Source organism: Oryza glaberrima, chromosome 1 (assembly GCF_000147395.1).
Source record: "Oryza glaberrima chromosome 1, OglaRS2, whole genome shotgun sequence".
In the NCBI taxonomy this organism is placed as follows: domain Eukaryota; kingdom Viridiplantae; phylum Streptophyta; class Magnoliopsida; order Poales; family Poaceae; genus Oryza; species Oryza glaberrima.
In genome coordinates, this window is record NC_068326.1 from 28,750,616 (window position 1) to 28,765,992 (window position 15,377).

The following is a 15,377-nucleotide window of genomic DNA, read 5'->3' on the forward strand; positions in this document are numbered from 1 at the left end:
ACACTCCCTGTTACTTTTCCCAAGGAGTAGAGCCTCAGCCCTCGCATATACTACGGCTGTGTATGTGTTCGATACAGGAGTTCCCAGCTCCCCTCTGTCTTTTTCCACGCGTAAACTTTTCAAACTAATAAACGTTGTGTTGTTTTACAAAAAGTTTATATACGAAAGTTGCTAAAAAAATTATATTAATCCATTTTTTTTAAAAAATAGCTAATACTTAATTAATCACACGCTAATGGACCGCTCTATTTTTTGTGCGTGGGTGATGGGTTCCTAACACCCACCACCAAACACGGCCGTTTCTTATAAAAATGCCGAAGATCTTTGCATGGATCGAAAAAAAATTGAGTAAATTTTAGAAACTACGTAACTATATTTTAATAAAATTATCATAAAACAATATATTTAGATCCATAATATCACAAAACCATGAAACAAATCATTTGGTCTGCGACTGATAACTCGTAAAATGTCATATAAGAAAAAATAATAATTCATAAATAAACTTTTATATTTGTATTATTTACGGTTTAAGACAATGCTGGAATATAAACTACAGTTAAAAAACCGTCGAATTAACTCTAAAATTAAGACTTTAAAATTTAATTTTTTTAGCAGCTTATAAGCCGAAAGGCTAATGACAGGAAACTACCTATCTCTAATATTAAAAAAATTGGAGATGTTTTTTTCCGGCATTTTAGTACATCATCTGTATTTGAGTCAATTTTAAATTTATTTTCTTTTGGAAATACAGATCCGTGTTTGAGTCGGATTTTAAGTTCGTTTGTTTTGGGAAATACAAAAGAGTCTTATAAGAAATCTTTTTAAAAAAAACTCACATGCTAACTTGAGATGAAAATCAGACTCCTAATTGCATATCATGATTTTCTAAAAAAAATATCAAGTGAATTTCTAAAATAAATTTTATCCTAACTAAACCGTATAACATTAATAAGATTAAAATAACATTCATCCGTTGTAACGCACGGGTATTTTTTCTAGTTTAGCATTAAATTTGTCACATAAATACATATGTAAGGTTACAAATTCAGCGATAATACTATTACAAACCCAAGAGGCAAGAACTCTAACAGAACAATAGTGCTAGCTACTAGGGATGTAAACTCTAAACTATATGTGTAGTTTTATGATAATTTATAAGACTACTAGATCTAGTTTTATGGTCCTTTGTCGTTAAATATGTAGTTTTGCGTAAATATGGATTAAATATATAGTTTGTGATTGTTTGATCCAAATACACGCTTCAAATACTTTGATTTCGGTGATTCTTTTTTCTTGTGTATGTGTGTCATTAGCTTGGAAAAAAAATCCTACTCGAATATTAGCTTAGACCAGAGGAGACAAAATCATCAAGCCGGTTTAGCTTTCTAGAGGGGACATCCTTCTGAGAGGCTTCATAAAGTTAATCCTAGGTCTATCTCTACTAGAACCCAACAAGCTAATTTTATATTATAAAAAAAGTGAGAGAAACTATACAGGACAGAAGGTAGGGGAGACGTTCCCGGAGGAATTCTTCCTCAGGGTATATTTGCTTTCTTCTAGTATTGTCTTGTGTTCCAATCTTCCAGATAAGACATAACGGGCAGATTTGGTGCAACATATATATGCTTTATCCAGCCCGCGGTTTGCCGGACTTGAACTAATCAGCACACCGTCTTGTGCACGAACCAGCTGCTGCATAGGAGGATTCGGCCTATTTTATGCAAGTAGTCCACTTCCTGCGATCCTGTCTCTGAAGTGCCTGCCTTGTCTGAACTTTTTTAGTATATCACCAATATTTCGTCATCGTCGAAAGGGACAGCAAACCACCAGGAAATTCCGAGTGCATGCAAAGTCGCCAGAAAATCAGTGATGGTTGGTGTGCAAATGATCAACTTGTAGTCCAATATATCTGAGGACGACAAATTGGTATGGTAGAGACCAAATTGGTAAGATGGAGAGTGGAGACCGGCTCTGCTACTACTGTGTCTTCTTTTTACAAGCGCCTGTTGTGTTTGGTCGCTTCTTAACCCTTTTCTTTTCATGATCAAACAAGCCTCCGTCGGCAAATAATAACGACAAATCTGCAGTCTCAAGAAAAACACTTACAGAATTACAGTACAGTGCAGAGTGCACCACACCATGAGATCGAAATGGTGTACGTGAAATCAGACCTTCGTTATTTTTGGCACAATCAGCATGACATACGTCGGCCAGATAATAGCGGCCCCTCTCATGTTTAATTACAATGCACCTTATCTCTCTGACGCCGATGATTTCGGGTCTTAATTAACCACCTTATTTCTGACCAACTTACAATCTGATGATATCCCGTCAGGAAAAAAAAAACTTACAATCTGAACAATCTGATATACACTAGTACAAAGTAACGAACTCGATCGATCCACACGATGCAACGAAACACGCCGCCGCGCGCTGCTCAACTAGCTAGTACTCGTCGGGGCCTCCGCCGAGGAATCCGGTCATGTGGAGCACGGCGTTGCGGACGGCGCGGAGGTCCCGGCCCTTGAGCGTGCGCCCGTGCCCCACGCACACCGACGAGGCAACCGTCCTCCCCTCGGAGCCCCGCCTCGCCGCCGCGACGTAAACGTGAGGGGGCACAATCCTCGACGACGCGCCGGCGCCCGCGGAGTAGTCCGTCCTCGTGCCGTCGTCCTCGTAGTAGCCTCTGCGCGCGCCCGCAAACGTCGTCGTCGTCGGCGCGGGGATGCGCACGGGCGCCGACGACGATGAAGGCCGCAGCGGCGCCACCGGGCACACCGCGGGTTGCGCGGCATGGTGATGGTGGCGGCAGCGCTCGTAGTCGCGGTGGTGCTCCGCCGGCCACAGCACGTCGGCTTCCTGCAGCTCTTCCATATATGCGTATCCTCCTTTTGCCTGCACTAGCTAGTGTCCGTTCTCGCGTGTACATGCCCGGGATTAATTTATAAGCGCGGGACGCGGCGCATGGCGTCATGACTCATGCGGGCGCAGTGGAGAGTGGACTGTAAGCGTCGCTGCGTCGGGCGGCGGCTGGGTAGCTCGCGGTTTCTTGACAGTGCAGATCCGGATCGGAAAGGAACAATATGGTCGACGCCGACGTGCATGCAGCGGTCCACGCATGTTCCCTTTCTCGTGTCAGTACTTGAGTACGTACTTGACTAAATGACTAGAGTGATGAAGACGAATATTATCATAAATAATCCTATAATTAGACGCTAATAATACAATTTTTTGGCCGGGTTGCCAATAATATATACAGTACAATTATCCAAACATGCCAGTTTTTTTTAGCGTGGATTGATGTTTTTTTTATGAGTATCATGGACTTGGAATTATTTTAGCTGGCGTACTTAGACAGATACGCCGGTGCTGAGAGACGGCGAGAAGGTAATAAACTACTAATGATGACAAAATGATAGGTCGCTGCCGTGGGTTATGGATCAAACTGGAAGCCCTTGACGGACACTGAAGCAATCAACGGTGCTTGGACCTGGCGTGCAATTGTTCGGCAGGGCGGCGGAGTACTCTAGCAGTGGGAATCACTCTCCAAAAAAACCAAAGTCTATCTGTATATGTATCACGCGCCGACGCGCGCTAATACTACTACTCATACGGTACATATATACAAATTATTAGGTGTGTAATCCTAAAGCTCCTGGCCAGCGCGCTCTTTTAATTTAAAAAAACCATAAAAACAGTACTGTAAGTGCGTTTAATCTTTGCTTCTGGGATAAGAAGAATCACGAACATGTAGTCAGGTTCAGGTAAATTTTTTATGGTAATAAGTACCTCTCAAATAAAATTCTTCTTTTACATTATAGAGAAAACAGGATGACGCCACTAAGCTATCCAAAAATTGATCAAGTTGTCTTAATTAGGAAATATTTTATGAAATTAGATTCTTGCATGCAATCCAAATAGTACGAAAGCGATATGACAAAGATAGATTATGATTATTATGTCACTTCATGAGTATGTAAGAGTAAATTCGGTGTAACAATTAGAGAAACAAAAATACACCCTACATTCTAAAATATAGCAACTTCTTTATCTACTACCTCATCTTAACCAATAACCAGGGTTCAAAATTCCGGAATAAAATTTCCAAAATTTCATACCCCCACCCCTACCCCACAATATGATATTATTTTGGCCGAATTTTTTTTGTGAATTTGGTAATATTTTGTTCAAAATTGACCAACATTTTTTCAAAGTTTTAGAAATTTTGATATATCAGTGACCATCGATAGAATGGCCCAAGCCAAAAATATTAAACCCTGATGACAACCATATATCATTTAATTTTTACCTACTTGGCTACTTCTCATCTCAAATCAGTGACAACGATTCCCATTTAATTTCATATATTTCTATAATCCATGTGAAAAAAACAAAGTATTTATATTTTGAGACGGAGGAAATAACAAGTTATGTGTCAATTATGCGGCTACTGTCTACTGTCAGATTTTATTATTTTTCTCTAATGATTTATCAATCTTTTAGTAGGGAATTATATATCAAATTAAGCTTGGCATATTTAATTAGTTGTGACATCATATAATCAATGTTGCCAATCTAGCTTAAACTCTTCTATAATAACTATTTTAATTGTTTCTTTAATAAGAAAGATGATACATGGGGTGTGTGATTGTAACACCTAAGATCTCATGTTTAATTCTTGACAGACTTATAATTTTCTCTAATAACCAAGTTTCTTCTTGGTTGTACTTATTTTTATAAGCAAGATGATTTACGTCTTCGACCTTTGTATATAAGGATTTTCACAATCATAAGATTGTGTTAAAAAAAACAGTTTTAAGTTATAGGTTCATAGAAATCCGTGATGTTTCTCATAAATCATGCATTACTCAGATTCAAGTGACCTCTAGTTGGCAAATACGTGTAAAATATCGGAATATCTACGATTGGCTACAGATTTCGTGAAGAAGCCATTTTGGGAGAAAGGTTGGCCAAATTGTCTGATAGGGCGACCTTATTCGCCAACTAAGTATAGATTTGAGAGCCTTTTTTTAAGTTAATAATAGGAATTTATAAAACCCAGGTTCCACACCAACATGGGTGTATCCAACCAAAATAGATTTGGGAGCTAGCAACTGTAATTATACTGTTAGGCGAAAACCAATTCAGCAAGTCTTGTTTTTCTTTTCGAGATGTTGGCTTGAAGGAGCTATCTAGCTTTCTGTGCTGCAAATGTACTCGAACTAAGCGCGGCTCCTATCCTGAATTCCTGATTCCCTGCCTGCAAAAGAACCCGAGGAAGGCAAGAATATATCTTTCGGTTTGGACAAACGTCCTATTCTCTCAATTATCTTTCTACAATTAGACGAAGTTACATCAATCCCCTGAAAAAAAGGGAAAGCGAATAAAGAAGATAGGAGTAGTACTTGTATCGAAAAGCAACACCCGTCTAAATTACAATTCCAACTCTGTTCTGAAAAACATAAGGAAAAAAAAAACAACTGCTCACAGTTTTGTTCTATTGGAATTCAATTTAATAGAATACAATGTAAACGTCATGATCTCTACCTAAAATAAGTAAACCCTTACAAAACAACTTAAAATATATCCAAAAACAACTCCAACTTCTCGTTCATGAACGTTAAAATGATCCATACTTTGCTAACATTTCTTCCCAGCTCCAGTAGCAGTTGCAATTACCGCGAGACCAAAAATCGATCAGCGCGCGCGCGCGCGAAGCGCGATGCTAAGCTAGCGGCAACGTGCGGCGACTTTGGCCGGTATGTCGATGGGAGACGACGCGGCCGGCCTCCACCCCTCGCGCTTAGCGGCCGCGAGCCGTCCGGCCAGTCCAAGATCGCCGCGAGACCACCCGTGATAACCGCTCGCACCCCAGCGCGGCTGCTCGTCCGGCTGCGGCGCCGTGTCCGGCCACAGCACGTCCGCCTCCATCAACTCCTCCTCGTCGTCGTCGTTGCTCGCGCCGGCCGTGGACGAGGCGCCGGAGAGGAACTCCTCCGATCGCGAGCAGGGGCCGAATAACGACGCGCCGCTCGACGACGCGGAGCAGCAGGACGCCGCCTGCAGCTCGTAGCGCATCCCCGACGACGGCGCGCCTTCCTGTGACGACACCGCCGCCGTGTCAGGCCACAGGATGTCCGCTTCTTGGAACTCTTCCATGGTGGCCTGGCCGGCCAGCGCTCGTTCCCGGTTAACCTGGAGCCCTTTTCAGCTGTGACCGCGGCGAGCCGGCGGGCATTCTTATACTATTCGTCTTCGACGCTCTTGCTAGCGGCATTGCTTGGGACCCGAAGTGACGTAGGGGGCACTCTTCCCCCCGGTGCTGATTTTGGAATCTTGGCGAGGTAGCAACCCATGTGGGGTTACTTGCTGGAGCACCTTAATGTGAGAGCTTGAGCTTGCCTAAGTTACAGCTAATTCATTACCTAAAATAAAAGTTACAGCTAATTAAGAGGCCGGCACCGGTCTGATTATCTGTGGCTGTAAAATCAAGTCCTAAATCGTCTTAGATATGATGAACATTTCTTGGTCATGCTCCCACCTATCTAGAACGTGAGCCATTCGATGATACAACCATCTGTTTAGTACTGCCGTATGTCTGGATAGGTTGTTGGGTGAAAATTTCGGTTCCCAAGAACTGCTTTTAGAGCGGCGGGGGGAAGTCAGTGTGGCATAGGTGAGCCCAAACAAACTCAAATATTCCTAGTATCTGTTGCAAAATTTCTACCACAGAATCCTTTCGGAAATTAAAATTTTAATGGTGTAGTGTATTCGATGATGAGTCCGGGCTGCTGCCCGTGGTAGCTGGGCGGTGGCTCCGTGCTGGGTGCAACCGAAGTTTGCAGCTGAGTGACAAGGTAGTGTCTCCTGGCCGAAGGTTGAGCCCACAATAATTGGGCCTGTATTCCGGCACTCGTGGAAATCCGTGGGCTTGTGGCCTACGAGTTGTAACCTCTTCTTGTCCCTACATACATATATGGGCCATATTTTGCTGGCCTAATTGCCGGCCCGCACGTCATGGTTCTCCCCTGAATTATGTCATGATTCCTGCTTGCGGCATGATTCCCCCAGCGGAACAGCATGAAGCAAAACGGCTCAAAACCTGCCGACTCAAAATTCACGGCGCTCACGTCACGAGTTCCGACGGTCGACGGATAGCACAGTCAGCACAGAGTTCGTCAACAGTCTCAAACAAAATGCTCGTTAACAACAGCGGATTGGGCCAAAATCGCCGGTCACCAACCGAGCCAACCAAGCACATGCAACGCTGTATCCCCAGCACTCCAGCAGCGTTTCTCATCGATCGGTTAGCGCGCTACACTAAATTAAACCTTCCACGCGTGCAGCATCGCGCTCGTTTTACCCTAAGCGTGAACGCCTCAAGGGAAGGGATAATCGAGCCCCTGGCTGCGGTTGGACACGCCGAATTCAATGGACTTAAACCGAGGTAGAAGAGCAGAACTGTAGAAGCGTGACTGCGTGAGCATGTGAAGTGGATTGTGAGTTGTGACTGCTCATTAGCCGTATGGCTTTCTGCGTGCCGGGCCTTGCTCCGGCCGATCGGTCTAAAAAAAGGTAGTATAAAAAGGGGCAGATGATCCCTACCAAAACGGTGCAATAAATCTAGATTGGGGCAGCCTAACCAGTCAAAATGTAGCAGTCTCAACGTACTCTGATGAAAGGGTGTGGGTCTAGCTGGTTTAGTGGTGTTACTCAAATACTCCAATCGGTCGGGCTGCATGCGAGATCTGTGAACAGATTTCTCAAATGTCTGCATGTGGCGTGTCCGGGAGATTCTCCTTCGCATCGTACAATCTCATCTGTAGGGTTTTTAACACTTCTTTATTTTTACGCTGATGAACATGATAAATACTTTATCTGTTCTAAAATAAGTACAGTATTCCACTGTTTATGTTTAACGTTTAACTTTTTATTTTATTTAATTTTTTTATGATTAGTATTTTTATCGTTATTAGATGATAAAACATGAATAGTATTTTATGCATGAATTTTTTTATTTTTTTATAAAACTTTTAAATAGGACGTGTCTACAACGAGACCGTTCTCTGTATAGTCATAACCAACTACCTCAATCTCATATCTAATTGCTACTAGTATACTCAAAAGTGCATGTATTTTTTTCTTCTTATGGAATTTTCTCTTAGATTAGTCATCCGATTTACGATCCGATTACACCATTATGTTCATAACAATTAAATCTTTATAACAAGATCTCACATGACTATATTTTTATGAAAAAAATACAAATTACTTTTATAATTTATGTAAATTACTTTTAGATTACATTAAATTACTTCTTAGTCATAAAAGTAATTTACCTATATTATAGAAGTAACTTAAAAAAAATAAAGTAACTTGTTACGACATTAAAAGAAATCTATACATCCATAATGTTATTCATAATATTGTGAGTTGTTTATTTTATAATCATTTTTAGTCAATGAGTAATTTGTGCTGATTAAATTTAATTTCTATTTAGACTCATGTTTTTACCTCCATAACGGATTTAATTTTGATGTCGTGATAAGGTAACTTTCTTTTTGTTTTAAGTTACTTTTATAATTTATGTAAATTACTTTTAGACTTTACTAAATTTACTATAATATGCCTAAGAAGTAATTTAGTGAAATATAAAAGTAATTTAGATATATTATAAAAGTAATTTATAATTTTTCATCAAAATATAATCATGTGAGATCTTACTATAAAGATTTAATTATTACGAACACTATTACGTAATCGGATCATAGATCGGATAAGTTATTTAAGAGAAAATTTAATTTGAAGTATAAGTGGTTCCTATTTGCTTAAAACATAGGGGATAAACTACTCTCTCTCTAGCGTAGCAGAGTGCGTCACATGCCTTCTGATTCGGTTTGTTCTGGCCTTCTTGGTAATATCGGCATGTGGAACAGATCAGACGACTACACCAGCGTGTGGGATCGAGAGGCTTCTCGAGATAGATTTTACGTTTTAAATAAGATGAACGGTAAAACGTAAAACGTTAGGCATGTATACCCACACTCAACATTCAACACTGGTGATCAGTCAATAATAACAATCAACCGTGACTAGTGACTCCAACGAGCACGTGCAATCCATGCATCCCTCCCCACTGTGCAGTACAGGCAGCCGCTGTCCTGTTCAGTCGATCACTGCACTCCCGGTCTGACTGCTGCACGAGCAACCCGACTCGATGGATCACGATCTAGTCGCCCTATAAATACCAAGCTCCGATGACCCCGGGCGTGTCGTGTCGGCCGGTCGGCGTCTCGTTTCGCCGGCGCCCGCGCATCTTACACTGTCCAAGCCAGCGCCTGCGTGCAGGTCGATCGCCTTCTAAAACCGGCCAGCGCGCGCGTCTAGTGCAGCGGCTGGGAATGGAGCGGGTGTCGTGCGTGCCGCTGCTTCGGCGGCTGCTTCTCTTGGCCGCGGCCGGGCTCGCGGGCGCCGAGCCGCAGGTGCCGTGCTACTTCGTGTTCGGGGACTCGCTCGTGGACAACGGGAACAACAACAACATCGCGTCGATGGCGCGGGCCAACTACCCGCCCTACGGCGTCGACTTCCCCGGCGGCGCGACCGGCCGGTTCAGCAACGGCCTCACCACGGCCGATGCCATCTGTAAGCCGATGTGTTACTGCCGTTGATTACTTGGTCAGTTGATCTAATATATATAGCATCACATTTGTCGATCGATACGTACCATGCACCATTTTGTAGCTCGGCTTCTGGGCTTCGACGACTACATCCCCCCGTACGCCGGCGCAACAAGTGAGCAGCTCCTCACCGGCGTCAACTTCGCCTCTGCTGCGGCCGGAATCCGGGACGACACTGGACAGCAACTGGTACGCACGTACGCACAGCTATACACACGCGACACGCACTGACGCACACATAAACCAACATGTACTATTCGAACCATGCATGTGTTTCGAGCGTTGCACGCTGGAAATAGCCCACACGTATGTACGTATGTTCGACACAGGGTGAACGGATCAGCTTCAGCGCGCAGCTGCAGAACTACCAGGCGGCCGTGCGGCAGCTGGTTAGCATCCTGGGCGGCGAGGACGCCGCGGCGAACCGCCTGAGCCAGTGCATCTTCACCGTCGGAATGGGCAGCAACGACTACCTCAACAACTACTTCATGCCGGCGTTCTACCCCACCAGCCGGCAGTACACACCGGAGCAGTACGCCGACGTGCTCATCAACCAGTACGCGCAGCAGCTCAGGGTCAGGATCGATTACACTCGAGCCTGCAACTAGTTACTGTGTTGACGATATATGCGACATGACACTGGAACTCAAATCTTGTCTGCGTCACTGTGTTGGATCAGACGCTGTACAACTACGGGGCCAGGAAGGTGGCGGTATTCGGGGTAGGGCAGGTGGGGTGCAGCCCGAACGAGCTGGCGCAGAACAGCCGAAACGGCGTCACCTGCATCGAGCGGATCAACAGCGCAGTCCGGATGTTCAACCGGAGGGTGGTCGTCCTCGTCAACCAGTTCAACCGCTTGTTGCCCGGCGCGCTGTTCACCTACATCAACTGCTACGGCATCTTCGAGAGCATCATGCGCACGCCGGTGGAGCACGGTACGTACTCCAAGGCAAGCCCCAAAACGAGATGTGCCTAGAACTGCTACGTTATCTTGACGGGTGGGCCGGTGTGCTGGCTCACGTACCGATGGTTTCAGGGCTGGCGGTGACGAACAGGGGGTGCTGCGGGGTGGGGAGGAACAACGGGCAGGTGACGTGCCTCCCGTACCAGGCGCCGTGCGCCAACCGGGACGAGTACCTCTTCTGGGACGCGTTCCACCCGACGGAGGCCGCCAATATCTTCGTCGGCCGGAGGGCCTACAGCGCGGCGATGCGGTCCGACGTTTACCCGGTGGACCTGAGCACGCTCGCTCAGCTCTAGCTAAGGTGCCTGCGGGCTACGCCGTGCCGCATCAAGAATTGTCCAAGATCAGGATCAAGACTTCTCTCTCGTGATTGTGCGGGAATTAATACGCGGGAGGACGCCGGAGGTCTCATATGTTTTGCTTCTATGGTGTAGAACTTACAGAACATGTGTGGGCATCTTATACTTGTATGGAGTATGTCAGTATATGCTAGTTGCAGACGTTTTACAGTGCAACTGTAACTGTTGCTACAATGTTACTGAAAGAGAAACAGAAGACAACAAAAACAACAGTCTGTATATTCCAGTTTGTATTGCTTTCAATGCTGTCTGATGTACAACCGCATTGTGATCGACAGTGAAGCAACAAGTTGCAAAACTATTTCCAGTGAAACACAAATCTATGGTATATAATGAGTTGATTTTCTATCAATCATGCATACAATCCTCCACACGAAATCAACAACAGGCCCAACTGACTGTTAAAAATAGGATCTCGATGAACGTGATGAACGAGTGGTGCTGCCCTCATTTCGATCTTTCTTCCACATGCCCTCAAAGCTCAGGAAGCATTTGAGAGGTTTCACCTGTTCAAGACAAGGGCACAGCCAAAGTAAATCAATCTGTTACTTGAACAATTTCTCTATTACTATGACAGAATGTTCAGAAGACCATTGCAATACAGCAGGAAAGACATTAGCCGCTACCTTCCAACGGTTTCTCTGAGATATTTCATTCTGGATATAAGACAATTGTTCAATGATCGTTCTAAAGTCAGGCCTGCTAGCAGGATTTTCACTCCAGCATTGTTCAATCAACCTATCATAGTGTGGAGCAGAAAAGTGGTCAGTTCAGGGTGAAATAGTGGCACATAAAAGTTCAAAGTTCCAGATAGGCAAATGGAACACAGATTGCGGAAGCTTGTACGCAAGAAGATTGCAATGGAAAATATGTCATAATAGTGCTCCAAACAATTTAGTAGTTACCACAGGCAAAACAAAAGAAGGAATGCTTACTCTCTCAATCCGTAAGCATAATGCTTTGGAGGAGCTCTGAAAGGTGGCCTTTCTTTAGAATTATGTGCCTTCTCAATTTCATTATTTTTCTTGTCATAAAAAGGGAGACATCCTTCAATCATCTGAAAATGTTTGGAATATCAGTACAAAAACTGGTCTTCTAGGGGGCTCTGGGAGTAGGTTCAGCAGTTTTACTTTACAGTTCATAGTGGCACAGGAATACAGAATGTTGCATAGCAACACTTTTACCTCTTGAAGTATCAAAGCAAATGAGAAGACATCCACTTTAGTATCATATTCTTCATTTCGCAGGACTTCTGGAGCTACATACCTACCTGCAACATATTTGTCATGCCAATTATCAGTGCAGAAAGAAGGTAAACAAATGTAAGTGATGATATTTTGGAACAGTAAGATGGATACTAATATATAGCTCAAATTCAGTATGAATTTTCTTACATGCATTGCCTGGAGAAGTTACAGCTTTCTCTTCTCTAACTTTTCTTCTCCATTTTAGCATCTTACACAGATCGAAATCTGCCACCTTCAGATGTCCAGTGTCATCCCTCAATATGTTTCTGTTGTCTTACACAATGGATAGAAGAAGCCTTTACAAATCATGTATTCAAAGCATCTGGTCTAGAAATAAAATAAAAGTAGTACTCACGAAGGCTCAAGGTCACGGTGGATGATAGCTTGAGGTTTATGCTCATGTAAATAATTCATCCCTCTATTAGATTTCAGAGAGAACTGCAAATCAGTCTTCATTATAGCAACAAAAAAGTAGAACCAAGAGATTCAGGTCATGATAGGCGAACCTTGCAATATCAAGAGCTAATTTCACTGCATATGACGGTTCCAGAGCCCCTTTCCTACTCAAGTGCTTGCGCAAATCACCCTGAGAACAAAAATTCCAAAGTTCTCATCAGTTCACTAAAAAAAGGTGTTTTCATACTCAAGTGCATGCATAGTCATGAACCATTTGACATTAACAGAATACTAATAGGAAGTTAACAAAGCTAGTGATCTGTCTTTGTAGTGGGGCTCACCTTCTAAAAAAGCTAGAAACAGAAAGTAGTTAGGGAAAAGTCCATCTAGTCTATGAACATATTTTGGTGGACCAAAACAGCAAAGTTAAGCTCGGTACACATATATCCAGCTTGCACTGATCTATTGTGCTTGCGACCAAATATTAGCAGCTAGAAAGAAAGAGTGAAGGCTAAATTGGCATTACCAGTTGGCCAAATATTTCCAACAAAAGAAAAGCAACAGCTAAGACAAGGAAAAACAGATCTGGCATTGCCACTTGAGAATGGCAACAACATTTTATCACTCAGAACTATGAATGACCAGGTAACTAGAAAAGTTCATCTAAAGCAGCAGCTCCTATTGCAGTTTATCAAATAGGTCTCAGATCTAAAGATGATCAGATATGTGAATAATGCAAATTTAAAAAAGCGCTGCCTATAGGACAAACCTTGGGCATAAATTCCATTACAATCATCATTGGGCTGCTTTGTGTTACAGCACCTAAAAATTGCACGACATTCGGATGCCGTATTAGTTGTAGCACATCAAGCTCATCTCTGAATGCTTGTCTGCAATGCAAACCAATCTAATCTGTCAGGGAACTACATTTTTCAGACGGAGTCTACAATTAAGTGAAAAAAGACGAGTAAAACAGTAACTGAATACTACTCAATGGAACCAACCCACACTTTGTTCTCGTCCATAATTAGATCGTCATCAAGCTTCTTAACAGCAACCAGAATGCCCCTCCATGTTGCTTTCCTAAATGTACCCTGAGAAACAGATGAAAATGATATAAAACATAATTGACGAAAATTGATGGAGCAACCTAACATATTTAAAATTATGTACATAAAGTAGGGGTCAGCAAGTCAACAAATTAGAAACATTGTGACTGGCAGATTGTGTCTCTAACTGAAAATTTCAAATAAGAAAGAAAGGCTAACATATTCATATATACACACCTTCGATATACCATTTCCATTAGTGAAATCTAGCTCGTTCGGGGAAATCTCGTACTCAGGAACCTCACGGACATTTTTAACATGCATAGGAGCAATCTTCAAAAAAAAAAAGGAAATAAATTCAGAAAACTTGAACATAGCAGTACATCAGGAAGACAAAATGCCCGTACATAATAGTTCGGAAGTACCTTAAGCTTGGAGCCATGCTTTTCCAAGATCTTGATCACATCATGGTTCTGGTAATGCAATGCGTCTGCCAAAGGCTGCCAGATGGTAGACAAATGATACAACACTCGCATATTAAAATAGCAACCTAGAAATAAACATATATATTAGAAGTATTATCTCGAATCCATCTCCCTCGGTGACTAAGACCATGTTCGCGTCAATCAATCATTGTACTTACTGACTAAAACTTGCATCTAATACCATTCCATGGGAGTTCCAAATTCAACTCAGATTATCCCCGAGTAATCATGAGGTTTTCCAGCTAGAGCAATAAAATCACCAATAGCAGCAAAACAAAACAAAGTTCAGGGAGGCTCACCGTGCTGCCCCACTGGTCCTCGGCGACAGCATCCGCCCCACGCTGGAGGAGCAGCTCGACGACCTCGGCTTGCCCCTCGCAGGCGGCGATGTGCATCGCCGTGCGGCCGTCGGAGTCGCGGAAGTTGGGGTCGGCGCCGGCGTCGAGGAGCTCCTGGATCCCCTCGACGTCGCCCTCGTGGGCCATGTACATCAGCTGGAAGCCCATGACCCCGACCGCCTCGCTCGACCCCTCCTCCGAGCTCTCCCCCGCACCGCCGCGGTCGGGCGCCATCGACGACTGCTTCCCCAGCTTAAACCGCGGGGTCGCCGCGGCCGTCGGCGTGCTTGGCTTCGGCTCCATGTGGCGGCGCGGGCGCGGGCACGGGAGGCGGCTAGGGTTCCGATGGGGAGGACGAGACGAGACGAGAGATCGGATCAATCGAAGACTTTGACGGCGGAATTGAGTAGAGCGGCGAGAAGGGGGAGGGGAGAAGTACTAGCAGGCAGCCGCGCGAGGGGAGGAGGAACCGAGTTGGGAAAAAAACGGGTGGGTGGGTGGCTGAGCTGGCAACACCTCCACCAACAGACCCCACGTATGAAACCGAAAAGGAAAGAACGGCCGCAGGATCCCCGGATGTGCGGGTGACAGCTGGGCCCCGCTGCTTAATGCGGTAGTTTTGCGGTTAGTGCTGTTTGCTGGTTAAAGCATTCTCTTCGAAAGACAGGAGAGAGACAGTTTTGTGTTCCAATTATGGTGTTTGGTCATTTGGAGTACAGGGACTTTACGGGATTATTATTGTACGAATTAGCTTAAATCCTTAAAAAAAAAGTTAAAAGCCTTACACGCTTTGGATGTAGACTAAGATTATTAAGGTTGGACATGTAAAACCATAATTCTATTAGTGCACTTCCTCCGT

General features: G+C 43.9%; 3 protein-coding genes across 3 annotated transcripts; 1 reads left to right on the forward strand and 2 right to left on the reverse strand.

Annotated features, from left to right (window-relative positions):
• Nucleotides 1-2,168: 2,168 nt before the first annotated feature.
• On the reverse strand, nucleotides 2,169-2,914 carry LOC127760550 (uncharacterized). Its single transcript, XM_052284832.1, has one exon. The coding sequence runs from the start codon at nucleotides 2,875-2,877 to the stop codon at nucleotides 2,449-2,451; it is 429 nt and encodes a 142-aa protein (XP_052140792.1). The 5' UTR covers nucleotides 2,878-2,914; the 3' UTR covers nucleotides 2,169-2,448.
• A 6,346-nt stretch (nucleotides 2,915-9,260) lies between these two features.
• LOC127760438 (GDSL esterase/lipase At5g45670-like) lies at nucleotides 9,261-11,187 on the forward strand. Its single transcript, XM_052284699.1, has 5 exons — nucleotides 9,261-9,645; nucleotides 9,745-9,869; nucleotides 10,010-10,255; nucleotides 10,360-10,615; nucleotides 10,717-11,187. Exons 1-5 carry the CDS (start codon nucleotides 9,261-9,263, stop codon nucleotides 10,938-10,940), a joined length of 1,236 nt encoding a protein of 411 aa, XP_052140659.1. The 3' UTR covers nucleotides 10,941-11,187.
• Nucleotides 11,188-11,206: 19 nt separating this feature from the next.
• On the reverse strand, nucleotides 11,207-14,983 carry LOC127760437 (integrin-linked protein kinase 1-like). The gene is made up of 12 exons (XM_052284697.1): nucleotides 14,480-14,983; nucleotides 14,121-14,195; nucleotides 13,933-14,028; nucleotides 13,655-13,740; nucleotides 13,416-13,536; nucleotides 12,757-12,836; nucleotides 12,606-12,668; nucleotides 12,398-12,516; nucleotides 12,188-12,273; nucleotides 11,939-12,060; nucleotides 11,630-11,741; nucleotides 11,207-11,509 (listed from the first exon to the last, which is right to left on the reverse strand). Exons 1-12 carry the CDS (start codon nucleotides 14,819-14,821, stop codon nucleotides 11,405-11,407), a joined length of 1,407 nt encoding a protein of 468 aa, XP_052140657.1. The 5' UTR covers nucleotides 14,822-14,983; the 3' UTR covers nucleotides 11,207-11,404.
• Between the last annotated feature and the right edge of the window lie 394 nt (nucleotides 14,984-15,377).